The sequence below is a fragment of the Notolabrus celidotus genome, chromosome 1, assembly GCF_009762535.1.
Source record: "Notolabrus celidotus isolate fNotCel1 chromosome 1, fNotCel1.pri, whole genome shotgun sequence".
Lineage (NCBI taxonomy): Eukaryota > Metazoa > Chordata > Actinopteri > Labriformes > Labridae > Notolabrus > Notolabrus celidotus.
Window position 1 is genome coordinate 18,151,112 of NC_048272.1, and position 27,598 is coordinate 18,178,709.

The 27,598-nt window shown below is 41.7% G+C and overlaps 2 protein-coding genes and 1 long non-coding RNA gene across 5 annotated transcripts in view; 2 read left to right on the forward strand and 1 right to left on the reverse strand.

Annotated features, from left to right (window-relative positions):
• Positions 1-27,598, reverse strand: part of phc2b (polyhomeotic homolog 2b (Drosophila)) — a 67,214-nt gene that overhangs the window by 24,066 nt on the left and 15,550 nt on the right. The window contains exons 2-7 of the mRNA XM_034683885.1: positions 11,610-11,958; positions 8,462-8,623; positions 8,270-8,347; positions 7,800-7,961; positions 4,849-4,983; positions 4,263-4,542 (exon numbers count right to left, since the gene is read on the reverse strand). Coding sequence (XP_034539776.1) covers positions 4,263-4,542; positions 4,849-4,983; positions 7,800-7,961; positions 8,270-8,347; positions 8,462-8,623; positions 11,610-11,900 — 1,108 coding nt within the window. The 5' untranslated portion in view covers positions 11,901-11,958. The remainder of the gene's footprint in view (positions 1-4,262; positions 4,543-4,848; positions 4,984-7,799; positions 7,962-8,269; positions 8,348-8,461; positions 8,624-11,609; positions 11,959-27,598) is intronic.
• LOC117812928 lies at positions 15,517-16,106 on the forward strand. Its single transcript, XR_004631293.1, has 2 exons — positions 15,517-15,664; positions 15,888-16,106. It is a non-coding gene; the product is annotated as an uncharacterized LOC117812928 (long non-coding RNA).
• Positions 19,079-26,113, forward strand: LOC117812902. 3 transcript variants are annotated; one of them, XM_034683910.1, is made up of 9 exons: positions 19,079-19,186; positions 21,172-21,287; positions 21,919-22,019; positions 22,639-22,734; positions 23,314-23,442; positions 23,602-23,724; positions 24,229-24,336; positions 24,973-25,086; positions 25,495-26,113. In XM_034683910.1, exons 2-9 carry the CDS (start codon positions 21,176-21,178, stop codon positions 25,543-25,545), a joined length of 834 nt encoding a protein of 277 aa, XP_034539801.1. In that variant the 5' UTR covers positions 19,079-19,186; positions 21,172-21,175; the 3' UTR covers positions 25,546-26,113. The 3 variants fall into 3 exon arrangements, with proteins under 3 accessions (XP_034539801.1, XP_034539788.1, XP_034539793.1); XM_034683897.1 differs by lacking the exon at positions 19,079-19,186 and adding an exon at positions 19,551-19,785; XM_034683902.1 differs by lacking the exon at positions 19,079-19,186 and adding an exon at positions 20,500-20,639.

A 27,598-nucleotide genomic window follows, 5' to 3' on the forward strand; every position in this document is an offset into this window, starting at 1 on the left:
TATCAATTACTTTTTAAATTGGTATTAATTAACTACGTTTTAACAACACAAACATTCAGAGTCATTACACACAGGTGATTATTATTCCAACAGTCTGCAAATTACAGCCAAGGTTCAAGTTAACACTCTGAACCAAACACCAGCAGTGATCTCTGGTTCCCTGGAGTAAATAACTGGTTTGTTCCTGCTCTTAATGCATCAGGTCACTAAGCATCCATTTACGAACGTCTTAGATTTTTTGTGTGAAACTTTAGTGGAAAAATGACCCGAGTTCAACCCCAGCTTTTGACAATCCCATCAGGCAGCCATGCAGCCTCTCCTCCTCTTCCTCCTCCTCATTTACAGTGTATTAACCCCACAGCATCTAATGTGCACACCTGTCCCTAATGGCCTGCTGCTATGGCAACCAATGTAATTTTTTACCTCAGACAGCATGCAGCCAGATTTTCAGCTTCCATCCTCCCTTTCATTTTATGTGAATCCATTACCGCAACAAAGCAAGGCACAGTTGTGCACTGACACGCTCAGATAATCCCTACTCCCCCCTCTCCTTTTACCAGACACACACAAACACACACACACCACAAACACACACACCTCTGAACAGACAGATTACAAAACACAATGCTTTAACACAGTATACTAGGGATCCAACGATGTATCGCAAATCGGTAAAAAATCGATACAAATAAGGGTGGCTGAAATTCGATTCAACATATTTTTGTATGGGGATATCGGGATTTTTAAACAGTAAAAGGTGCTATCTTCATTATACTCCGCTTGTTCAACATTATTAAGTCTCTTGCGCTGCTCTCTCGTCACTCGCTGAGTGGAGGTGTTTTAAGTTTAAAACATGTTTCAATGTGAATCAGCTGATTAAAGGTGCCGTGCACAGACAAGACGCTCAGCTAGGGGCTGCAGCTGACGTTGATATTCAGTGTGTTTAACATTTTGAACACCTCAATATGATCCGTAGCTGTTTAATAACGTCAGATATGTACATTGTGTCATGACGGAAAATTTGATTTAGGGAGAAATAACGCATTTGGCATTACTTTTTAAAACTTTTTAATGATCGTTTAAAACAAACTTTCACGTTTTTTTAAAGACTACACGATAATTGATCGTTAACATTTCCAAAGATCGATCAAGGAGAATAGTTGAAATTATATCCCTAATTTAAAGAGATTTACCTTATTTGTTTTAATATCAAATACTTTCATTTGGGAATCGTTCACTTTCCATTTCTCTATAACTGTATTGAAATTTGCCAACAAGGTATTTTTGTGCGGTCATTTTTTGTTTCTTTTGCAAGGTACTGAAAAAAAAAGTGCAGTGGTTTTATTTGAGTTACAACACACCTTAAAAATGAAAAAGGATTACTTTGTTTATAAAGAAATATAAGAGAAAAAAATATATATAGCAACTGTCCATATCTGAGAATTGAAATAAAATAATATTTATCTAAATTTTGAGTTCAATCCAGTTTTCTTGAAAATCGTTAGAGAATCGTGAGTGAATCGTATTGTGATCCAAATATCGGGATTCTAATCGAATCGTGGGTTGAGTGTATCCTTATATCCCTACAATATACTACAGCGTATATAAAGCATCTTAAACACACATATATAAAGTTCTCTGTAAAACTGTTGCACAGACTCATAAGGACAAGGATTCACTGAGTCTTAAACTGAACTTCATTTGATCCAATCAGCTGGTACTCTTGCATCTACACAACAATTTACACTAAAAAGGAAAAGGAGAAACAGCTGCTGATTCTCAATTACACAATAAGTGGTTTAGAAGGACCCTTGTGTGGCAGTGAGCCTTTCACAGCTTCTGATTCACAAAGCAGCTCCGGAGCTCCAGACACAGCCCAACACACTGTCTGTAACACGGCAAGTTTCAGCCCTTCACTGACTCAATGGGCTTATGATGCAGGCCCCGACATGCCACACTCAACACAAAGCTATTAGGAGGGCGACGTGTTAAGTCTATTTTCTTCTCTTATCTTACAACGAAACACACAGATCACATTTCTACTGTGCATGTGACAGCTGCCTGGAGCCCTAAGTCTATTTCAGGGATTAAAGTGGATATCTCTTACAACAAAAAAGCAAGCAGACACTCTGAAAGTACACTTTATGTTCCTCCCAGTGTTTACATTAAACTAAAAATGGCATTTGCAGCGGGACCAGTGTGGGCTGTCAGATGTAAACAAGGCTGAGAGTCTACAGCTGAACTAGCAGCTCTGTAAGGCTCAACTAAGACACAGCAGGGCTTTGAGTGTTACAACATCATCAACATGCTGGCGATGAGCACATTTATCACAGTGAAGTACTTGATTCTGATTCGTCATTACACTGCAGCATTTTATGATTAGGTCTGACGCTGAGGAGGCAGCTCTGAACACCGACTTCAGCAGACTAAAGGCTGATTTATACTTCTGCGCCTCCCCTACGCAGCAGGGGCTGACGCGGACATGAGCACTACATACTTGTGCGTTGATGTGTCCGTGGGGCACAGCAATTCTCCGCCGAAATGCTTGAGGGCAGTGCGGTCTCTCTGACAGTCGGGTCGACTGCTTCCGGCTCTGCTACGATCTCTGTTTACTTTTCCAGAGCGATTCAGAGCGTTCTGTTAATCTACAGCTGCTACATGTTGCTGTTCATCATACAGACATGAATACATGAAGAATGGAGAGGAGGAGATGAAATACACGGGATAAGGGAAATACAATGCTGCCGAGCAGACCAATCACGGGGCTTGCGGTCCACGTCGATTTTAAGGGTAGTTACATTTTGAAGGAGATGCTCGTCAGCTACATGCGTAGGCCTCCCCGTAGGTACGGGAACTATGCGGATCTACAGCGTAGGCTACGCCGTCGATTCGACGCAGAAGTATAAATCAGTCTTAACTGTGATCGATAAAATAGAGAGAAGTCTGCCTAATTTGATACCGGTTTATTAATGGAGGGATGACCAAGAGAAGTGATGAAAACAGAGAAGGGAGAAAGGAAGGAGAGATTATTGACACAAGGACAACAGGCTACAACAGAGGATTCTGCAAAACGAAAGATGGTGCATGACCCAAGAACCCTACATAAGAGGTTTCCTGTCTCACCCTGAAAGACTTCTCTACCATGACAACCTGCTCACTATACATCATCCATATAACGACTCCATCATCAGCATCCTTGCTGAGCATGTAAGCATATCTCAATGAGCATGGAATATGACGTCCAGGCGGAAATTTGGACATCATGATGGTGCTGGAGAAAAAGCCAGAGACTAAAAAAGGTCATTAGAGTTTGGGAACCCTTGGTTGCTGTAGTTTCTGTTGGCCTCTTGAGTTGATCTTTTGATATTTCACAGTACAAGCGAAGAGTTTGACCTTCTAGAGGCGCTATAGGGAACCTTGGGGTCCTTCCAACAAATGCTACCGTCAGCTGTTATCATTTCCAAACAAAATGTCAAAGTCTGAGTATTCGACCAAGTATTCAGTGCTCAACTTTTGTTTAGAAAAGCCTTGTTGTGCTAAAGTGGCCATCGTAGTCCTGAGCACTACTTCTGCAATACTCTGCCCAATTGCTAGTCCCCAGAGCAATTTCTATGCTCGTTGGATCACCAGTTTCTAGTCCTGTTACATCTTCTGCTTGTTTATGAACAGGAAATGATAGTGAATCCAAGCGTATTATGTTAAAGTTAAAGACAAAGAAGAAAAGGAGACATCGGAGGAGAATGTACGATGATTCCGGAAACACAATGCTACCCAGTGGACCAATCACAGGGCTTGCAGTCTGACATTTCGATACATACAGACATTACATGTTTGAGGGGGTGCAAGTCAAGCTAAGGTGTACGCTTCTGCGTAGGCACAGGGCTAGCCTGACGGATAAGTAGTTATCAAAACTTGGCGCGAATAGCTTGCTTCTGCTTATTGAAAATGTACAGGTTGTCTGCCAGGTAGGTCATGAAATATGTGTAAAGAAAACTTCTTACATTTTTCTAACAAGGCTTCTGTTGGCAGGTTTTAAAATAAGTAGTTGGTGATGAGTGTGTTTTTTGTTTCCTGACGGCTGAAATTATGTCTTATTTGGCTTTTTAGTTTCATACAAAATAAAGAGGAGCAAAAAAAGCTTCCAAATCTTTGTTATTTTAACAACTTTTGTGAGAGATCCTGTGTATATGTATGTTTTAGATGTCTGCACACATTCAAACTGTTCAAACTGTTCAGGCTCTTCGTCTGCAAACTCCACTTACCTGGAGCAATCAATGACTGAGCGCTGACAGCCGTGACATGGCGGCTCATGTTTATAGCTCGGACTTCTGTAACTGCAACGCTTTCCCCCTTCTTCCCTCCCTCAGATGAAGAGTCCAAGGAGCCGGTCTTCCCTCCTGGAGAGGCTTGGCTGAGGTTCTTGACCAGAGAGGCAGGCTGGATGGGAACAGGACTCTGCTTCAGACTCAGAGCCTGAAGAGTCTGAGAGGAGGCAGAGGTCGCCCCCTGCTGGCCGCGAATGGCCAGATTCTGGACCTGATTCTTAAGAAAGACAGAAAGATGAGAGATTACTGAGATCAGCTGATCCATAAACTAAGATTCATTACAACATAAATAAAGAGAAGTCAATTTTGGCTGTAAAAAATAATTGAAATGGTAAACTAATAAAGCAAATATACAAATAATGTACTACACATCTACCAATGTCCAGTAAAATAAAATACTTTTGGTCATCCCAAGCTCTTACTCTAAACTCTTCAAACATGTTTTAAATATTTACCAGGGCAAACAAATTCAAGGACTTCACCTTTCATCAAATTTAGCGAAAGTATATTTCAGTGCACCCACCTGTGAGGAGGCCTGAGTGGAGCTCTCTGACTGGACAGCTGTCACTGTGGCCGTTGGAGTGAAAATGAGCTGTGGGGAAAGAGGAACAGCCCGACCCAGACTCCTGGCCACCTGCACCAGGTTACTCTGCTGGGCCTGGAGAGACATACACACACACACACAAACACACGCACACGCACACGCACACACACACACACACCCAACAAAGGTCAACTGATCTGTCAGAAACACAACAGGGATTTTATCTATATTTAATATCCAGTGAGGAAATCTTGTCCCTTCAGTTTTGCCTTGTACTACCTATAACTGTACTGATTCATACTACATGTGTGCTACATTCATTTTAAAAAGTATTATTACACTTAAAGCTCCTGTGAGGAACTTTCTGTTTGCGTTGCCTTTGGCACCCCCTGTGGACAAAGTCGTACCTCTATCGTTGCTGAATTAATTATGTTTCTGAAACGAAATCTCCTCCTGCTTACAATTAATAGTCAAATATTTCACTCATTAAGAATATTTGCAGCAGAAAAAGTACTAAAAGGGTTTTTCTTTGATGTGCTGTTGATCACCTCATCTGACACCTACCCCCTCAGAGCTGTTTCAGGCTTTAAAAGTTATAAAACTGAAACTGTTAAAATATTTTCTAATGGTTTTGTTTGATTTTGAGGGTCATGAAGAGGCATGGTTGTTGATTTCAGCCTGTTTCATAACCTCTCAAAAACTCCTCACAGGAGCTTTAAATTGTGCCTTGATGTTTTCTAATGTCACTGTGATCAGCCCAGACAAGTTATATATTCCTTGTCTTACCATTAATGCACTTTATTACCCGGCTGTCTTACTGATCTTCAGGCTGTGTAAGCTGCTTGATCCTGATTGGTCAAAACCCCTTGACAAAGGTTATTAACTTTCACTAACATAAGCAACACCAGAGGCAAACTGATCACACATCATGTCAAATCAATCCACGGAAAAGAGTTCCGGCATATTTGTCTTCTGCTTGTTGACACCATAGACCGTCAGTTGAGGTAAAACCGTTAGCATCCGTTAGCATCATATTGGTAAACAATGTGGCTAAAGCGTTAGCTTCAGTTAGCATGCTAATACGGCAGGCTACGGATGTTTACATATTGGATCCTGTCCAGCAATATGATCAACGAGCAGAGCAGGCGAGAGAAACTTTAGGTTAGCGATCTCTACAAAGAAACTTAAATCAAGAGCGGTGGTGATGATAGCAGCAGGGTTCAAAGTTCAGACATTTGTTTATTTTTCAAGGTGTGTGAACCACAAAGCTCAGAGAAGAAGGAGAGCTGAATGAGGACAGTTTCATGGTAAATCCACCGCAACAGGCAGATAAGAATCCATCGCCATGGAATGCTAACTGACGAGGAATCACTGGGACTATTTTTATAAACTGTACATAAATCATTTAAATCAATAAAATCATATTTTAATCAATGTGTTTTGACAACCTGTTTGTATTTTAAGTTAGTAGCCGGGTAATAGGCGGGATAATGTAAGGTTAGCAGGTAGTTATGGGAAATAGAACCCCTTCAGGGGGTCTTGTCTCACCCTGGTGTGATTACTTTTCCTATAACAAACTGCTAACCATACATCATCCCTTACTTATTTACTCATCTGTATTTCATCCTATTTCTAACTGGGTAAGTTTTAGTTTTACATCTCATGTCATGCTTCCTCAGTTAATGTACTTTTTAAATCTTCATATATCTATGATATAAAGTGTTGTTTTCTTTTTTATAGCATTTTATTCTTCTTTGATTTTTATCTTTTGATTTTTATGTGAAGCACTTTGTCCTAATCAAATACATTCAAATTAAATTAAATACAATGCACATTACTTACAAACAAAGTTTACATACAAAACGTACACTTCTGTGACATTATAAAAACAGGATGGAAGGTGAGGCCAAAGCCCCGGGAACGGGCATCAAATGTGGAAACTGATTATTCTTGTGTACATGACTGGTTTGTTTTTAACCAATGTTTAAGGTACAGTGGTTCATAAGCTCCCTAATGTGAGCTGATAGTTTGTTCCAGGACTGTGTGCCTCTGACAGACACTACCAAATTGGCTGAATTTGGTTTAACGTCTTGTTACATCACAGTCTCCCCATGTTTGTGCTCTAGTATTTATCATATTGTGGGTTTTTTTTGATAAATGTGATCAATGATGGCCCATTTCAAACTTTAAAAACAAGACAGATGTCAGTATAGGTTTGAAAATGTTCAAAGTGTAACATATTATACATCCTGACTATGTTGCAATAATGGAAATGGAGAGGTTTCCTGTGTAAGATTTGTTGTTTAAAGGACCATTTAGACTGAGAAATTGATGTAACAGTCCCATTAAAAACTGTCATATATGTGTGTATTTGTGGACATAAAAGGCCTGTAGAAGTGAATTAACATATTTGCAGGACTTCATACAAATCATATGCAAACAATCTGATGTGCTCTGATTTATCCGCCGAGAGACTACACAACTTTTCAAACCCATGGCAATCTAAACTGACAAACGTGTCTTCCACGTATAAATGCCCAAATGAAGACTACATGTCCTCAAGCAAGTGTGTTTTAAAACAACTGGACCTGAAGCGACAGAGTGAACACCCAGACCTCCAGGAGATGTTTTCTGAGAATTCATGGACATTCAGGAAAATCACTGCTGGGTTTGTGAAGCCTCGGGGGGGGGGACATTATCCTGACCAGCTCCTCTAAAATAAAGAACATCACTCACTGTGGGGGAGTAAGCATGTGCATACTACACATGCACTCATTTGAAAACACACACAGTGTCCTGAAGGGAAAAACACAGCTTACTTATTTATTCACGCAGCATGTGTGTGTGTGTGTGTGCAGGATGCGTATATGCAAATATGCACACTCATGTAAATGTGCCAGTGGCTGTGCTCTGTGTGTCTGCAGTCTCACCATCTGTGCGCGCAGGTACATCTGTGCCTGGCTGGCTGTGAGAGTGGAGCTGGATGGACTGCCCAGCAGAACAGCCTGCTGGGAAATACTGGTGGGGGCAGAACTAATGCTCTGAGCTCGGCTGATCAGCTGAGCTGCCGCTGGGGAGGTGGTCAGGTTGATCTGTGGGAAAAACATAAACAGGATGATTAAGAAGGCTTATTATTACACCTGCACTCCACTGATTTCTCAGTTACATTCCCAATACGGAAGATCCAGAGCTGCACTTTTTCTAACGTCTGCGAATGACTACAACTTTTAAAAATCCCTTTTAAGATGAAAAGCTGCAGAGCGGCTAGTCTGACGCACAGATTCCCCAGAGCAATCGTGGTGCTTAAATGACCTTAGTTCAATGTTAATCTAGTAAAAAAAGGGAACATAAACTTGAGAGGCACTTAGGAGAAAGGCTAAACACTCAAAACTGCACTGACCGTAGCCTGAGTTGATCCTGTTTGCTGGGATGAAGTGCCATTCTGTGTAGAGCTTTGCCTGCCAGCTGCAATACTGGCCTAGCAAAAGGCAAGGGGGAGAGAAATTTAGCATTTCCTGGAAACTGCTTGGACCATTCAGCGTTATCTTTACACTGTGAGAATGACTCATACATATCATGACCGTCTGCTGACCTGCTGTACAGCTGCCAGGCTCTGGAGCTGAGCGGTGCTGAGGTTGTGCTGCTGCTGGAGGGCTGCAGTTTGCAACATCAGATGCTGCTGCTGGGCAGCGTACATCTGCTGCAGGTACTGTGCTGCTGTGTTAGGCTGTCTGTGTAACGCCTGCTGGAACACCTGCAGAAGAAGACAGAGTAGGTTGAAGTAATGACACATGAAGCATGCACGAAAAGTTTGCACTTTATTTATTAAGTCAGGGTTTACAGGAAGCTAACCAGAAAACAGCGGGCACAGATTAAACTGCATTTATTCAAAACTAAACAAAAAAACTGTAAAAAATATGAGTTGTGCTGCAAGTAGGGCTGAGCAATAATTCGATAATAGGGGTGTAACAATTCATCTACTTTATTGATGTATCGATTTATATTCCTATGATCCAACTACATCGATTTGTGCTCGGCAAGTTGGCCTCCCGTACGACATATATCGATCTAACATTGTTTTAAAAGGTAATAAATCGATTGTATCGATACTAGGAAATAACGCATTGGATTTAAGCATGGCAGACCTTATATGGATGTGGGTTTTTTTGCACTTTTAATGATAAAGACATTAAACGTTACTCAATTCAGGCTGCCTGTCTGTGACGTCATCGCCAGCAGACAACAAAACATAGCGTGGTGGATGGCAGAGGAGAAGCTGGCGAGTGAGAAATTATCAAGCCACCATTGCAGTCCAGAGTGTTGAAACACTTTGGCTTTTGCAAAGACGGAGATGTTCTGAAGAAGTCGCTCACTTTTTTTAGGATATGTAAAGGTCAAGTAAAGTACCACGGCAAATCTATCCCACCACCTACTAAGGTGCCATGGGATTTCACACAACGCCGGCCGTCCAGGCACCTCTTGCAGCGTTCCCCAAGGTAACATCAGCTCTGCAGAAGCCTCAGGCCTCGCCAGCATATTAAGTCAGAGACTAGGCCAAAACTCGGCTCGGGCCAAAAACATCACAGCAACAACAGGAATCTAGGACTGTTCAGTATCAAGGTATTTATTTCAAGTTACTGAATTGATTTCAAGTCACTGAATCGTCTCGGATCATATCGTTCTAAATGAATCAATATCGTCCTTTAATCGTATCGGCAAGCACAAATCGTGATACCAATCGAATCGTTGTAAAAAAGAATCGTTACACCCCTATTCGATAACGATATTAACTGTGATATAATTTTTCTCAATATAAATATAAAAAATGTTCGATAAAAATTTGATATATATAAAGCTGTAATTACACCCCCAGCCACTTAAAATGGAGGGGGCGCTAATGAGTGTTAAATGCTAGTTGCCACCCAACATTAGACAGAAGAAGAAGGCGGACTTGAACAGCCAATCATGTCGCAGGGTGAGAGGTAGGCAGGGCTTAAAGACATTTGGAGCAAAATGTAAACACAGCGGAAACGAGTGACAGCGACACTGAAGAAAGCTCAAAGAGGTAATTACCGATGTCGACTGATATGAAATATTTTATCCTGATAACATCATTTTCAATTAGGGATGACCACAATTAATTGATTATCGATTAATTGATTGTTAAGAAATTACTCGAAACACACATTTTTGTTATCAATTTTCCGTCACGTGGAACAAACATCATATGGTCTCATATTACACTCATCTATCAGTGAGGTGTTTTAAGTTTAAAGCATGTTTCGATGTGAATCAGCTGTTAAAGGTGTTGCGCACAGCGGAGACGCTCAGCTGGCGGCTGCGGCTGCGCGTCAGGTCTCCATGCGCGCTTTTTCAAAGAGGATCAATACAAAACTGCTGCCAACAATGACACGGACACGAAGGTTGACAGCTTTGAACAGGAAATTTCCCACCTTTGGATACGAAGGCAACAGACAGGTGGGAAATTCTGGTACGCTACGTTTGCAGATCAGCAACATCAGAGCCGTCTGAGCTTTCTCCTGATTATGACCAGGTTGCGCTCCTGGCTGACACCTGACTGAATACACATGTTTATTTTTCTCAATAAGAACGAGTAGACAGAAAACTGGACACTGTGAGTATTATGAGCCTTCACTTTATAAGATTATGTCCGCGGAGAATATTTTAATGAGCCTGATCGTTGATATTCTGCGTGTCAAACGTGTGCCCGTATTCAATCCCGTCAGTTATTTGCATTTTGTTGCTGTAGAAAATAAAATTTAGGGGGAAAACAACGTATTTGGCATTTTTTTTTACGTAAGAATAATAATGTTTTTTCTTATCAGTTAATCGATAATTGATCGTTAACATTTCCAAAAATCGATCATGGAAAACACTTAAAATGTACATCCCTATTTTCAATATTTCCCAGCACTAGCTGCAAGATTGTGAGCAGACAAACATTAATAACCTTTTTAACGCTGCAAACTGACAAAAATAAACCTGGTCCTTGTATGTAGTTCTTGCTGAAAGAGTCTAAACAACTCCTCAAAGTAACTATCTCAAACCTGAACCTCTGAGCCGCGAGGAATTGACTCTCCTCACCCTTCGCCCCTGAAGGTGCCCTCTGCCTGATTGCCAAGAGGATGTTGACCTGTATTCCTAAGTCTCACAGAGCTGTTCTGACCCGCTCCGTTTGGAATGAGGGTAAAATTAGCAGAGATGCACTTCACACATGCATTCAACTCTCGCTGACCAGGAGTCCTTTCTGCTCTGAGGGCGTCCTGGTGATCATTGTGTTTGCCTTTTAACTGTCGACAGGCTGAGTGTAACAAAAAGCCTGCTGTCAAAGCATCAGCGCTTAAAGTGCGAGGGCCTCATTCAGGGTGAGGGTAAGCCTGTGAGGAGACTTAACACTGGGGTCAAAGGTCAAGAGCACTGAACACAGAAAGCATTCCTTCACTTCAACTTGGAAACTTCCTCGGAAATTGTTTGACTTTTCTTCATTTCTTTACAATATTGAAGACAAATGCCCTTTTTTTTTTTTTTTTTTACTTCTAATGAGAAAATAATGATTAAATATAATTTCAGGTTCACTTCAGAGGCCTGAATGTGGTTTAACATTCACCATTAGAGGGCAGCACAGCTAAGAAACTAACTCCTGAGAACTTCTACATACATTCCTCTTTTTTGCATCCCCTCATTTAATAAACAGTTTGATTGTGAACTAAATGACCCACCTGCACTGTTTGTCTGTCAGGTATCCCGCTGTAAACAGAGATCTGAGGCACTGCCTGTCTGCCCGCCGTAGTAGTACTACTGGAACTGCTGCTAGCATTACCACTACTACTACTACTACTGGTGGTGTTGTTACTGCCAGTAGAAGTGGTAGAAGAAGTAGTGGTAGTGGTAGAAGCAGCGTTAGAGGTAGTACTACTGCCTGCAGCTGTGGTGCTAGGAGAGGAGGAGGTGGCGACGGTGGTGGTGTTGGTGGTGGTGGTCCCTGCAGGGGCCCCTGGCTCACTCTCCATGGTGCCCTCTGCTCTTCTCACCTTTGACCCCCGGCTCTTCTGAATGGCTCTTCTGTGCCTGAGGAGGGAAGAGAGGAGGAAGAGTGCATGAGAAAACTGATCCAGACTGTTTCACTTCTTTACACAAAACACAGAAAATAAAAGATTACAGATAAAAATGAAATGCTGTGAAAAAGCTTTCATGAAGGCAAACCACTACTGAAGGATATGAGGAAGATATGCAAGCTCAGTCACTTCCTTATACACATGTATTCAAATGTGCACATTAGCCACAGCAGACAAGCTAACAAGGTATATTTCAGCTGCCTAAGTATGAAGCTGCTGACCATTCTTCCATTTATCCTTTCTCTCTATATAGGGACGCCCACAGGATCAAGGATTCAGGTGATCTCTCGTCGCTCTGTGCCCCTCCATTTGATAACCTGCAACACCGAACACATGCTCTGCAGGCGATCAGAGAGAGAGGTCTTACAGTGCTTCCCTCCTGTTGATGCACTGATTGAAGTGCACTGAAATCAGACGCATACAGACAGGAAAAAGATAAGAGGCAGGGCGGGACGTGCTGCTGTGTTTATAAAGAGAGGAACACTACAAGTATATGTGTGCGTGTGTGCGTGTGTGCGTGTATGCGTGAGTGTGTGTGAGTGTGTGTGGGTGTGTGTGAGTGTGTGTGAGTGTGTGTCGTTAAGATGTGGGCGCCGGTTAGCCTAGTGGTTTAAGTGTGCTCCCAATGTACAGAGGTTTTAGTCCTCATCGCAGTGGTCAATCATCAGCCACGACCATAGACTGTATAATTAATGGACGTAGTATCCGTGACGTCACCCATCTGTTTCTGAAGCCAATCGTCGGCAGGAGCCATATTGGAAATGCTGAACTTAACCTAACTTTATCCAAGCTAGTGTGATGTTACAGAAACCGGCTTTGAGCCTCCCCGCCAACAGCCAGTGTCCCCACCTGTCAATCAAGTCAGCTGTACCTCTCATAATGGAAAACTCGTAATCTCAATATCTTTGAAATTGCCGCGTTATGAAAAAATTCATCCTCCGTACAGGCTGTAAACGTGTTTATTTCAGCTGTAAAGCTTTTTTTGAATGGGTGTGTATGTGGTTTCCGGTACTTCCAGCCAGCCTCAAGTGGACACTCAAGGAACTGCAGTTTTTAACACTTCCGCATTGGCTTTAATTCTTGTGGCCGGAGGTTTCCGCTTGGCTACAACCCTTTGAGCATGTCTTCCCTCACTCTTTACTCCTCACATTTCCTGTCTCTGAGTTGAGCAAATTAAGTGGAGAGAATTACAGTTAATAAACTTACCAAACCTTATTAAAGAGTCAATAAATAGATGACAGAAAGAGTGATGTGTTACGATACTCTTATATTTTCCTATTTTTAGTCTCCCCTTCCCAAGTACAGCTTCTTTCTGGAAGAGACACTGGCATACAAGTCTGAACTTGACTTCAAATATCATAAGAGTAAAACTAAAGAGACCCACACAGGACACCAGTTTAGCTAGGGCCCAATATGCAGAGGCTACAATTCTCAACCCATCGACTGCTGGTTCTACTTCCAGCCTCAGCTTTTGGGTGCATGTCTACCCCACTCTCTTCTCCCCACATTCCCTGTCTCTTTTTAGCTTTTCTGTCCATTAAAAATTCCCAAGATGAAATCTTCAATTAAAGAAAAGATCCACAGCCCTTTGTGTTATATTTAACTAGGATTTTGATGAGTCATCAAAAACCACTGATGTTTAGTTTTACTAGAGTGTGCCTGGCTTTTACTTAGAATTACTTTCAAAAATCTATTATTATCATCATGTTAAAAAGAGCTGGGAGAAATCAGCTGATAACAATCAGCTAGGCTTAAAACTTTACTTTTCAGGCTTGGACCAGCCCTTAGTTATGCTGCTATAGGCTTGATACACTGAGCTCCTGTGTTTCCCTCTCTGTCTTCTGTCTGTCTCCCTGTCACTTACAGAGGGGCAAAAAAGTATTTAGTCAGCCACTGATTTTGCAAGTTCTCCCACTTAGAAAGATGAGAGAGGTCTGTAATTTTCATCAGACGTATACTTCAACTATGAGAGACAAAATGAGGAAAAAAATCCAGGAAATCACATTGTAGGATTTTTAAAGAATTTATTTGTAAATTATGGTGGAAAATAATTATTTGGTCAATAACAAAAGTTCAACTCAATACTTTGTAACATAACCCTTGTTGGTAATGACAGAGGTCAAACGTTTCCTGTATGTCTTCACCCGGTTTGCACACACTATAGCTGGTATTTTGGCCCATTCCTCCATGCAGATTTCCTCTAGAGCAGTGATGTTTTGGGGCTATCGCTGGGCAACACGGACTTTCAACTCCCTCCACAAATTTTCTATGGGGTTGAGGTCTGGAGACTGGCTAGGCCACTCCAGGACCTTGAAATGCTTTTTACGGAGCCACTCCTTCGTTGCCTGACCGATGTGTTTGGGATCATTGTCATGCTGGAAGACCCAGCCACGTTCCATATTCAATGCTCTCACTGATGGAAGAAGGTTTTGGCTTAAAATCTCACGATACATGGCCCTGTTCATTCTTCCCTTAACACGGATCAGTCGTCCTGTCCCCTTTGTAGAAAACCAGCCCCAAAGCATGAGCTTTCCACCCCCATGCTTCACAGTAGGTATGGTGTTCTTGGGATGCAACTCAGCATTCTTGTTCCTCCAAACACGACGAGTTGAGTTTTTACCAAAAAGTTCTATTTTGGTTTCATCTGACCACATGATATTCTCCCAATCCTCTTCTGGATCATCCATATGCTCTCTGGCAAACTTCAGATGGGCCTGGACATGTACTGGCTTAAGCAGGGGGACACGCCTGGCACTGCAGGATTTGAGTCCCTCTCGGCGTAGTGTGTTACTGATGGTAGCCTTTGTTACTTTGGTCCCAGCTCTCTGCAGGTCATTCATCAGGTCCCTCCGTGTATTTCTGGGATTTTTGCTCACCGTTCTCATGATCATTTTGACCCCACGGGATGAGATCTTACGTGGGGCCCCAGATCGAGGGAGATTATCAATGGTCTTGTATGTCTTCCACTTTCTTACAATTGCTCCCACAGTTGATTTATTCACACCAACCTGCTTGCCTATTGTAGATTCACTCTTCCCAGCCTGGTGCAGGTCCACAATTTTCTTCCTGGTGTCCTTCCATAGCTCTTTGGTCTTGGCCATGGTTGAGTTTGGAGTCTGACTGTTTGAGGCTGTGGACAGGTGTCTTTTATACAGATAACGAGTTCAAACAGGTGCCATTAATACAGGTAACGAGTGGAGGACAGAAGAGCTTCTTCAAGAAGAAGTTACAGGTCTGTGAGAGCCAGAAATCTTGCTTGTTTGTGGGTGACCAAATACTTATTTTCCACCATAAATTTCCTGGATTTTTTTTTCTCATTTTGTCTCTCAAAGTTGAAGTGTCCCTCTGATGAAAATTACAGACCTCTCTCATCTTTTTAAGTGGGAGTACTTGCAAAATCAGTGGCTGACTAAATACTTTTTTGCCTCACTGTACTTTAACTCTTCCTGTCCTATTTTTAGTCACTAACCATGGATCTTTCTGTCCCTGCGCTCCCTTGTCTCGTAGATTCCTCTGGATCTTTGCGGTAGACGACCTGCTGCTGTGGACCTGCCAGACTCCAGCTGCTACAACTATTAATAACAGTCTCACCATTATCATCATCACTGTTACTGCTCTAATGTTAGAGAATGTTTTAGAACAGCTCCTCTCCAATCTCTGTGAGCGATACTTTCATTACCTCATTAAATCATTATTGTAGTATGAGACCTGTTCACTTTAACTGTCATAAATATGAAGACCATTCAGTTATCAATAATTAGCTGTACTTTTACCATTATTATTGGCAATGTAACCATAAGTCTGTCTCTATCCATCTTGCCCTCTCTCTGCATCTCCTCTATCCCTCTATCCCTCTTTCCAATCCCAAATCGGTCGAGGCAGATGGCTGTTCAACACCAGTCTGGTTCTGCTCAAGGTTTCTGCCTGTTAAAGGAAGTAACGGCATGATAAACTTCCTTTAACGTGCCGCTGTAACTTGCTAAATGCTGCAAAGTTCTAATGTATGATGGGACCAAATCTTATCTCATCTTGATGGTGGGTCATATGTTGTGATTTGGCACCATCTAAATAAAGACCAATTGATTGATTGACTGATTGAAATATCCAACTATCTGAGGCTTTGTATCAGACTAGATCTGCTGTAACGTGGGAAACAAATTATTCTTCTGAAGTCTTCTTACTTTCAGGTGAAAATTAATAACAGAAATATTCAAAATTTAGGATCTCTTCAAATACACTTTACTTGCAGAGCTCTAAGATGACAACAAAAAACCCTCTGTTTCTGAAACACTATGCAGTGACTTCATTCTCCAAGAAAAGAAACAAGAGGAGAAGCACGGCAGAACAAAGTGAGTTAGAGAAGCACACAAAAATGCTATTCAGGGAGCTTATTAACTCTATTGAATTTAGAACAAAAAGGCATGTTGGCTGTAAACTTGAATACCCTCCCTAAATGACATTACACGCTGGAATGTTTCGCATTTAACAAACACATATTTGGTTCAACTTAATTAGGAAGGCAGCTCTAAATATCACTTAAATTCTTTGTGCACACTCCAGACGGTGACACAAACACCATAAATCACTGACTTTAACGTAACAGCTCTAAAGACTGCCAAACTCTCTAATAGACTCCTTCTCAGTAAAATCTTCCTCATGCAGGTTTATAAGACCAACAATATCTCAAACTTCTACATCTTATTTGTTTATCCTAGTATGGGAAGTAGAACCTTTAGTTATCAGACCCCTCTCCTTTGGAATCATCTACTAGTCAGGGTCCGGGAGGCAGACACTCACTCTACTTCTAAGAGTAGGCTTTCCTACCGATAAAGTTGCTGGCTCAGGCTTGGACCAGCTCTTAGTTATGCTGCTATAGGTCTAGACTGCCAGGGGAACTGGAGCACTGACACACTGGGACCCTCTCTCATCTCACCTCACCTCGCCCCCCCCCCCCCCCCAATCACTTACTTTAACTCTCCCTGTCCCATTAAAGTTACTAACCATAGACCTTTGTGGAGTCCCTGAGCTCCCTTGTCTCGTAGGTTCCTCTGATACCTCTTTTTGACCAACGCGAACCGGGTTGTATTTCCGGGCTGGTGCTCATGCTGGATCGGAGCTGGTTGTACTCACGAACCAACATGGCACCCATTTGTTTTTGCACCCGCTCGAGGTTGGGAAGAGGCACGTCATGACGTCAGATTTACATGACTGCTTTTTCCCAGCAGTGCTAGCGTGAACCTTCCCTCACAACATCAACGAAGGCAGACAACAGCAGCTTTTCTCCTCGGCCAATCACTAATTTTCCTTGGAATCCATTTTATTTTTTCACTGCAGGACAATGGTGGAAACACATTTGGTTTGTTTTTTTGATCATGGCTACCCCGACCCTGACGTAAGTGGTTCACGGATCTCGACCGACAAAGAGTTGGAGCCGCTTTTCCCGGCCAGGAGCCGGATCACTCGCAGTCGAAACACGAAAAACCGGTTCTCAATTAAGCGCCGGCTCCGAACCGGCCCTGAAACTGGCTCGGTCAAAAAGGGGTATTAGTTGCTGTAGAGGTCCTGCTGCTGTGGATGCTCCAGACTTCCGCTGATATGGACTTGCTGGACTCCAGCGGCAACAGCTACTACTACTACTCATCTCATCATCTCTCTGTCTCTCTCCCTCTCCCTCTCTCTCTCTCTCTCTCTCTCTCTCTCTCTCTCTCTCTCTCTCTCTCTCTCTCTCTCTCTCTCCCTCCTCTCATTCTCTCTCTCTCTCTCTCTCTCTCTCTCTCTCTCTCTCCTCTCCCTCCCTCCCTTCCTGTTATCTCTCTCTCCTTCTCCTACCTCCCCCTCTCCTTTCTCTCTCCCTCTCTCTCTCCCTCTCTCTCCTCCTCTTCCCTCTCTCTCTCCCTCTCTCTCCTCCTCTTCTCTCTCTCTCTCCCTCTCCCTCTTCCTCTTCCTATTCCTCTTCCTCTCCCTTTCCCTCTTCCTCTCCCTCTTCCTCTTCCTCCCTCTCCCTCTTCCTCTCCCTCTTCCTCTCCCTATCTCTATCTCTATCTCTATCTCTATCTCTATCTCTCGAGGCAGATGTCTGTCTAACATGAGTCTGGTCCTGCTCAAGGTTTCTGTCTGTTAAAGGAAGTTTTTCCTCGCCACTGTAACTTGCTAAATACTGCGAGGTGCTCTGCTCATGGTTGATTAAGATGAGATCAGACTGAGTCTTACCCTGGCTTGGTGTTGGGTCTCTGGTAATAATATAAAAGAGTACCGTCTTGACTTGCTATGTTTTTAAAAGCGTCTTCAGATAACGTTTGTTGTGATTTGGCGCTATATAAATAAAACTGATTGATCCTGAACATGAAAAAGGAAAGAACGAGTGATTTAGGGTCCTTCCATAAAAGCCTTGTCCGAGGTCCGTCCCTTGGTGCTTCTGCTTTCCATTAACGCAGACAGAAAGTCTCTGAGCTCAGACAGATGAAATGGGGGAGGAGCTCGACATGACAGGTGATGAGATGCGGGGAGGAAGGAGGAGAGGAATGATCTTTTAACATGTTGAGAGAAAAAAGACAAAGACAACGAATGATATGTTTTAAAAAATGCTCGGAGGAAAATAACTAAACCTAATCAAGAACTTGAGATGCTGGCGAGGTGGGGTGGGGGTGGGATTAATGTGTGTGTGTGTGTGTGTGTGTGTGTGTGTGTGTGTGTGTGTGCACTTGCATTTGTCACGTTGTGGGATCCCAGCACCGGGAGCACACCAACGGCGGGGGGCCCAACACCCGTGTGGGGCCCAAAATGGTGGGCCCCACTCCGATTTCATTCAAAATGAGCTCAGTGGCCCTCCCTGATGCTCCTCATGCTTTTTCTTCACTTGGCCCACAAGGTAGCAAAAACTTGAAATGTGTGTAAAAGTGTGTGTAAACTTTTTTCTCACGATCGCCAACTACCGCCTGTAAGGTGCTACCGCACTTTTACACACTTCCGGAAGTGTGTGCACACACTTCCGGAAGTCCCGCCCCTTGGATTTATCTCTTGGCCAATCAGATTGCTTCTGCTGTGCGATCTGCCATGAATGTGAGAAGAAGAAGCAGAAGCAGAAGACAGAGAGGAACATGGCTGAAGATGGAATATTAACTTGAAACTCTGAATATTTTACCACATTTACAACAACTAAGTGATATATCAGCATGCAACAGGTAGGCATGATTTTGTTCAATTTATATTCTTTATATTTTTGTGACGTTAATTACTTTATTACAATAACTGTTAGCTGCTACCATTAGCTACTAGCATTAGCTATATAATAGGCTTTTAAATGATTAGATTTTATTTGCACAGGCTGGCAGCTGCTAAAGTGGTCTGTTGTTTTTTATTTTTGCAGATCACTTGTGTGTATTGATTGCTCCCATTATGTAAAGACTATTTCAACCAATGTAACAAAGTTTATCTTTAGCCATTATTAGCATTGCGGTGCTAACAGTAGCAGCTAGCGATCTTTAATACAACTCCTATGGACGTAGTGTCTCACTTCCCTGCGTCATGACGTCACGGACAGAAAGTAAACACAGACACATGTTACATCAATGTTACCGGGGAGACCTCCTCTTTACTATCATAGTGTCCATTTAACTATAATTTAAACATAGTTTGCGCAAGAACGGCCTAAACATGCCATGTCGAAGATCACTAAATCAGACCATCCCAAGAGTATGTGCATATTATGATCGAGAGGATTAAACCTGCGACCGGAGCTTAGTTTGTGATGTTAGCCGGCTCCTAGCACAAGCCACAACAGGTGAGCATTTTATTATAAGACTATATTTTATGCCAACATACCCCCCTCCCCAGTTATGCTGTCATAAATCCCGTGATGTTGACTCCGTGTTGTTTGTGTCTCGGAGCTGTAATACTGTATCAGCTGGCTCAGCTGGCTCAGCTCTGGTTGTTTTCATCAGGTTGACTTGTCAGTGAGAGTTTGATACTATTCCCGTTATATTTGGTAGCGTTTGGACTCTTCTAGCCTTAGAAATAGTTTGTGTTTACCGAAGACACGGGTCTGAGCTCATCATGTTTGGGTGCATGTTTTTCTGAAACTGTACATAAAAGACGTGCATGTTGCGTTCACTGTTTAGCCGAGAATCAGAGCTCTGCAGCGAGCTATCGCTCAGGCTGATGGGGCTCTGTGATTCAGTGGAGTGGAAACTTACAACTACTACTACTTCTACTACCGTTACTATTACTATAACTGCCACTACTATTATACTGCTACTGCTACTATTACTACTGCTACTACAACTACTACCAGTGTTTCCCCCAGGTTTAAAGCCTCTATCTATCTACCAAGTAATAACATCGGCAACATTTCACTCTTTTAACACTTTTGCTTTTGTAATATCTTATGTTAAATAATCTAGCCTGCAAAAAAGTCAAAAAGAAAACATTCTTCATGTGAACACTATATTTAATTCTCACATTGCACTATTACGACGGTCCCTGAATGCACCTGCAGTAACAGGAGCTCTGGACCTCTGGACAAACAGTAAGCTGACGGCACTTCTGGATGCCAAGGAGTTTATCTAAACTTACTAAATGTGTCTGATGTTTCAACAAACTGGATTAAATCAAGGTCTAGACGCGGAGCTTTTTACGGTGAGAGCGACAAAAACGTCAAATATTGAACAGACGTCCCCCGGTTGTGTTTTTGTCACTAACGCACACCGGGGGTAAAAATCCTCAATGAAGAGGAGACTGGTTCACACAGCACACCTGCTGCAGGTAGAGACCAAGCTAACACTGAGCCCCTCAGATAATAACTCAGCCTGTCATAGGAACACAGAGCTTTAATTTCTTAAGATTAGACGCACAGCGGAGAAAATATGAACTCTTAATGTCCGACGGTCTTCATCTTCATCGTCGTGCATCTACACTTCTCTGCTTTGTTTTATGATTGGTGAAGCTCTGCACCGATGTAGACACAAACAAACACGTGAACACACACCTATAGCCAGACAGAGAGAGAAGAGGGCAACATGCTGTAAAGCCAGGGGAAACACTGCTGTTTGTTTTCAATAATTGTTTTATATCAGCAGCTAGCAATCTAGGCAACTCATGACAATATAAACATGACATGAACAATTCTTTTATACTGAATGTGTAGTAATTATTCAAATTATTTTCACAGAGCCATGATGTCCAGAAGGAGAAGAAGAATCAAGCCTGTAGATGATGCAATGACATATATTCTGTCTTGCACTGACAAGTCTGGATTTATGTCAAGACTCGTCGACAGTTACAAAGGTAAGTGGTAGAAGGTTCCTTGACCCAACTTATGCATTTCAAAAGCAAAACAGTGAAGTGGATATATAACGACAGGGCAGAGTTTATTTGTGTTTCAGGTTATGTGTGGCAGAGAATTTCAATCAGAGTGATAGAAATGAATGTGATATTTTACAGTCCAGGCAAGGTAGTCAGAGTGCTTTGTTAAAATATTCTACTAAAATATCCAGTGTTGCTGTGGTATTAGCCTTGCTGCGGTTTAGGCCTCTGCTTGAAAATTGCTTACCCATGATAAAATGAGTATATCTCTGCAACCACAAGGTCTATTTGAATACTTGTGTGTCATAGTAAAGGGAACACTCTGAGAATTTGTTGAGATGTGTAAATATCGGTATATGTGTTACTGATGAAGGGTAAATGAAGATAGTGGTGATGCAAAATGGCCTTGGCGCAGGAAGTTGAGTTTGTTTGAGATTAGCCGTGGAGATTTTTTTTGACAAATTAAAGTGGGTAAAAATGTCTTGTAAAAGCATATTTTGTCCAATATCAATTATGTTTCTGGTATATACTCTGAGTGTATCTATGGAAATGCATGTGATCTTTGATCCGTGGGATATGATTTAACATCAGTTCTTATTTAATTGAAATCCAGGTGACAGACCCTCAGACTCCTGCAGCAGCAGCAGTAGAGACAGAGCATCTGCACATCAGATGCTCCACAAGGAATCAAAGCCAGATGAGACTCAACCACAGGTAAAATGACATTGTACATCACTAATATCTGTGGTGACTTGTATGTGATGTTGTTCTACTACAGAAATGGGCCAGTGTTCACAAATTACTTTAATGCAGTCATGATAACTTATTGGGTGGTGTGATGAAGACCAGTTAATGTCAAACACACACACGTTTCCAGTCTTGTCCTTATGGGGTCATTTATGTCACAAAAACACTCTTCCTTTAGTTTCTCCCAGTGGGACCAGGTAAGATACTGTTACACACTTGTATGTTTCTAGTCTCACCCTTATGGGGTCCTCCCGTATGGTTCTCACTGAAACTGTTTTTATGCCACTGTCCCACACCTGGCATAATCTGAACTTTGATTTTAACATTAAGAATTGTACACTGTCTGAGCTGGTACATGTTTTAAAGTAATATTTAAAATGTAACCCACTGCAAACACTTGTAATGGGTTATGAGAAGGTGCTAATACCTCATGAAGACCATGCTGTGCTCCAAGGTTGAAGGTCTGTACTGTTTCAGAACCTGTTCTACCACTAGGGAACCTTATTAGCCTGCTGTGAATGTCTCTACATACAGTTATAATCTCTGTCAGTTCTAAGGATCTTCTCTTCTGGTATCTAAATGTCAGGTGACAGACCCTCAGACTCCTGCAGTAGAGACAGAGACCAGCCCTGTACATCAGATGCTCCACAAGGAATCAAAGCCAGATGAGACTCAACCACAGGTAAAATGACATTGTAGACACAGTCATCACTAATATCTGTGGTGACTTGTATGTGATGTTGTTCTACTACAGAAATGGGCCAGTGTTCACAAATAACTTTAATGCAGTCATGATAACTTAATAGGTGGTGTGATGAAGGCCAGTTAATGTCAAACACACACACGTTTCCAGTCTTGTCCTTATGGGGTCATTTATGTCACAGAAACACTCTTCCTTTAGTCTCTCCCAGTGGGACCAGGTCACATACTGTTACACACTTGTATGTTTCTAGTCTCACCCTTATGGGGTCCTCCCGTATGGTTCTCACTGAAACTGTTTTTATGCCACTGTCCCACACCTGGCATAATCTCAACTTTGATTTTAACATTTAGAATTGTACACTGTCTGAGCTGGTACATGTTTTAAAGCAATATTTAGAATGTAACCCACTGCAAACCCTTGTAATGGGTTATGAGAAGGTGCTAATACCTCATAAAGACCATGCTGTGCTTTCAGAAGGAAACAGTTTTTGCTTTGGGTAACTTTTCTAGTTAGCAGATACCACCATAAATTCACTTTTCTCTGTTTATCTATGTTTAGGTTTTTACTGTCCAAGGGTTTTCGCTCGTTGATTATTCAGAAAGTGATGAAACTGATGAGGACTTTATGGAGAACCAAAGTCCCACTCCACACCGTGATGTTCTCAGGAAGATAACAGAAAACACTCTGGTATGCCTTTGATGCTTTTAATTTAATTCAAATGTTTTTAGTCAAGTAATTGTATAAACCTGTTTCTGGTTTTAATAGATTGTGCATATATGTATGTATGTATGAATGTTTGTACATAAAAAATCATATCTCCATGTCTCCATGTCTCCCTTTCTGCAGTGGGATAGAGTTCAAGATTTTGCTGGGTGTCTCTACGATTCAGATGACGACATCACAGAGGGCACTTCCATTTCTAAGCCTGAAAGGGATTCACCGAGGCCGAGAAGAAGCTCTTGCCACCCTGTAAGCCTGTTTTTGATTCTTGTATGTGTGTCTATGACTGTGAACATGTCTGTTATTTTTGCTAGTGAGCCTGGTACTGACTCAATTTTATTTCCCCATTTTGTTTTGTAAATTGATACCAAGTGTGTTCCTTTTTTAGGCTTTATTGTGTATATATGACATATTCAGATTCTTTTGAAAGTTTTTAGAAGGAAGGGGCACGATTACTCGAGTACTCGAATACCCCTTCATGATTATTATTTGAGTAACAGCTCACTATTCAAAAGTGACATTGATGGATACAGAATCCCAATATTAAAAATACTGTCTTGCAGTGTGAACCTTTGGTGATGGCATACATTTTTACTAACGATTATTTTAAAAATCTTTATACCCTTGAACACTACTGTCACAATCACAACATTTATTTGATTAATATCCTTATCAAGCTAGCTTTACTGACTACTTAATATTAGGGTCAACATGTCTGTCTTGCATGGTTGAATAAACCTTTTCTGTCTCCAGACGTCAGTCTACCAGGAGAACAGAGGTCAGAAGATGAGGAGAGCATGTCATCCCTGCAAGAATGTACCTCCACATCACATGTCCAAAGCCAGGCAGCGTCTTCAACAGGTGAGCTTGAACGATGAAAGCAGATTGATCTTTACCTCTTAAAGACCCCCTCCCATGAAAATTGTGTTTTTCATGTTGTTCAGATGTTCATGTGGCATTTTCTGATGCTACAGGACATATCAGCAGAAAAGTAAGTGTGACATTGCATTTCTGAGTATTTCTTCCTTCAAATTGCTGTGAACTAAACGCAGACGCACACTGGCAGTTTCAGACAGACCGGGGTTGTGATGCAACAACCTGTGGTGGAAGGGCTGCAGGGTTTCAACCTTCAACCTAGTGTAAAGACCTAGCTCTCAGCAGCGTGGGAGTGTCCGCGTGAATGGGGGAGGGTGCAGAGCAGCGCCGTCTCCGCCCACGACTCAAAGACACATTACTAATGAGCTACTGGCGCCCTGCAGAAGAAGAGCCCTGGGAAATGGCAGGTTTTGTGATTTTGGCTAAAAACTTCATAATCCCAATTTAAAGAGCACTGAGAACGCTTTAAGAGAGACACAAAGGATGATTGGAGGGGGGATTTAAGAGACACAAATGCCATATACTAAATGATCTTATAAATTACAAGATAATAATCACTGTAGTGACAGTTTCTCTGTATTTGATGTCTTCTTTCTTTAATAAAGTTCTTTTTGTGTCTAGATGTCAGTATGCCAGAACAACAGTGGTCAGAAGATGAGGTCAGCATGTCATCCCTGCAAGGATGTACCTCCACATCACAAGTCCAAAAAAAGAGTGTGTCCGCAAGAAAGAGAGGTAAGCTTTGGGACTTACATCCTCTTTTGGGCCAGTGCCACTCCATTATTTTTAAGGTTAAGGTGTTGATGGTAATATCGCTGAATAAAAGCATGTCCCTGAGTTCTTAATACACCTAAAAGAGCTTCCTACCCAGGAAGGGACTGAGGCCCATTGTGTGACAATGGTTCAAATATATATATATACACTACCAGTCAAAAGTTTGGACACACCTTCTCATTTAATGGGTTTTCTTTATTTTCATGACTATTTACATTGTAGATTCTCACTGAAGGCGTCAACATTATTAATGAACACAAATCCTCCCCTGGCTACATGTCGAAGTTTCCTTTGGCAAGATACTGAACCTCAGTTGCTCCTGATGAGCATGTGGCGCAATCAAAATGTAATCTCTTTCTGTCTACTTAGGTAAGCAAGCTGCTGTACAGCGTTGGACAACAGAGGAGATTGCTGCAGTAGAAAAACATCTGAAGAAGTTCATTGTGAGGCAAGATGATCCAGGTAAAGCGACTTGTGAGCGCTGCATTTCTGCAGAACCGCAAGCACTGCAAAAAAGAGACTGGAAAGCAGTCAAGTATTTAATCAAAAATAGAATAACTGCCATGAGAAGAAAATTGTAATGAAAGCAGTTCACTGATCGGGAGTATGGACACGTTTTCAGTTTGCACTCTAACACTTTTTTGTTCAAGGTCTGTTTTGTTGTATTGTTTCCACCTGTCTCTATAACGCATTATAAATATAGTTATAATGACCTTATAGCACTGTACACATATAGTTATAAACACTCATAAATTATTAGAATGCTTTATAACAATCATAACAGTTATTATTGTTATATAGCATTAAGATCATTTATGAGTGTTTCTATAGTTATACAGTGCTATAACCTCATTATAAATATTTTTATAATGACGTTATAGAGATACGTGTTAAACAAAGTGTTACTCAAAGGGTTACCACTTTTTTTGTTTTGTGTAAAGCGCAGTCTGATCATTGACCTGTTGGCAAAATAAATACATGCTCCTCAGGATTACTTGTTGAAAGCATTTCATTTTATTTTTAGCCTCATAGCATAGCTGCCTCAAGTCTTATTTTAAGTTTGTTTTTCATGATAATGCGCGGTGAATCAACAGTGTTAGGAGAGTAGAACTAGGCTAACGTATGTGATGTGAAAAACTGTGCTTACATTTAACTCCAGGGTTATTTGATTACCATGTTACTACCCTGTCCTATCGTTGATGATCCTTTGTTAAGATGATAGCACAGTAGTTAATGAGCTAACAAGGCATTTGAAATTTCAGGTGTAAAGGGAAAATAAAAGGAATGAAGGAAGCAAGAAAGAAGAGAATTTAATTTGAAATATAGATCCTTAATGCAGTCAGTGTCTGTGTGCAGTAGGGACCATTAATGGGCCCCAGATAGTAACCTGGAACCCCACAAATATATAAAAACTAGAAATGTGTGTGTGTGTGTGACACTGGACCTCACAACTACCTTATGTTAGAAACGGTCCCCACAAGTGACCAAAAAACTAGCGGGAAGACAAAAGTTTAAAATTTTGTTAATTTGAAGTGATTTTTGTGTCTGGGATTTTTTTTTTATCTTGCCTGATTTTTTACAGCACTGTAGGACCACTGGAAAGGGTGGACCCCATAAATGAGCAAAAAACTGGTGGACCTCGTGAGGGGCAAAAACAAGAATGTGTGTGTGTGTGTGTGTGTGTGTGTGTGTGTGTGTGTGTGTGTGTGTGTGTGGAGGTGGGGGGGGCTTCTAACAGCATGACAGCTGATGTAACAGAGCTGAAAAGAGAGGCCAAAATGGGGAGGATGGAATTTCTAGCCTTGAGGTTAGAGGTGTGCGCATTAAGTTATAAGAGGGGGGGGGGGGGCATGAAGGAGACGAGAGCGAGTGAGGGGTGAAGGTTGAGTGAGCAAGTTGAGGGCTTTAAATGAATTGGAGGGGAAAGAGGGTGTGATGGAAGTAATTAAATAAGGAGCAATGTTGCCGCCATGCCGCAATTCTTAAGCTATTTCCTCCTCCTCCCCCTCCTCTTCTCCCTCCCCCTCCTCCTCCTCATTATTCTTTGAACGGATTAGCAGTTAAAGCACAGCTCTGTAGCACACTTATGTTACAAAGCAGACGTGAGCACAAACTGCAATCTTTCTGAAACATATGCTTGACAACACATACAAAGCAGTCCTTTAACAGCCTGTAATCTGGAGAGAGGGTTTGGCTTTTTTTGCAGGACTGTGATCTTAAAGTTTAAGTTAAAATACTTTCTTGAATTTATTAATTGTGTGTTGAATTTATATTCAACATGCAGAGAAGAGAATTACATCTCAAAGTAAGAATGTCTGCGGTGGATCCACGAAATGAGAACGAGTTAAATAAAACATGAACACCAAACGACAAAATAGAGACTCAAAATATTCAACATGGTTCAAACACAAAATCCAAAGTCAGCTGAAAATCTCAGAAAAGTGTTTTCAGTCATGGATTCAAAATTTGTGGA

Excerpts from the sequence above, each read along its gene's own strand:
- LOC117812902 (XM_034683910.1), top strand. The coding sequence starts at position 21,176 with ATGATGTCCAGAAGGAGAAGAAGAATCAAGCCTGTAGATGATGCAATG. Across the intron at positions 22,020-22,638 it reads CAGATGAGACTCAACCACAG|GTGACAGACCCTCAGACTCC; the intron begins GTAAAATGACAT and ends TCTAAATGTCAG. Across the intron at positions 23,725-24,228 it reads GAAGAAGCTCTTGCCACCCT|ACGTCAGTCTACCAGGAGAA; the intron begins GTAAGCCTGTTT and ends TTCTGTCTCCAG.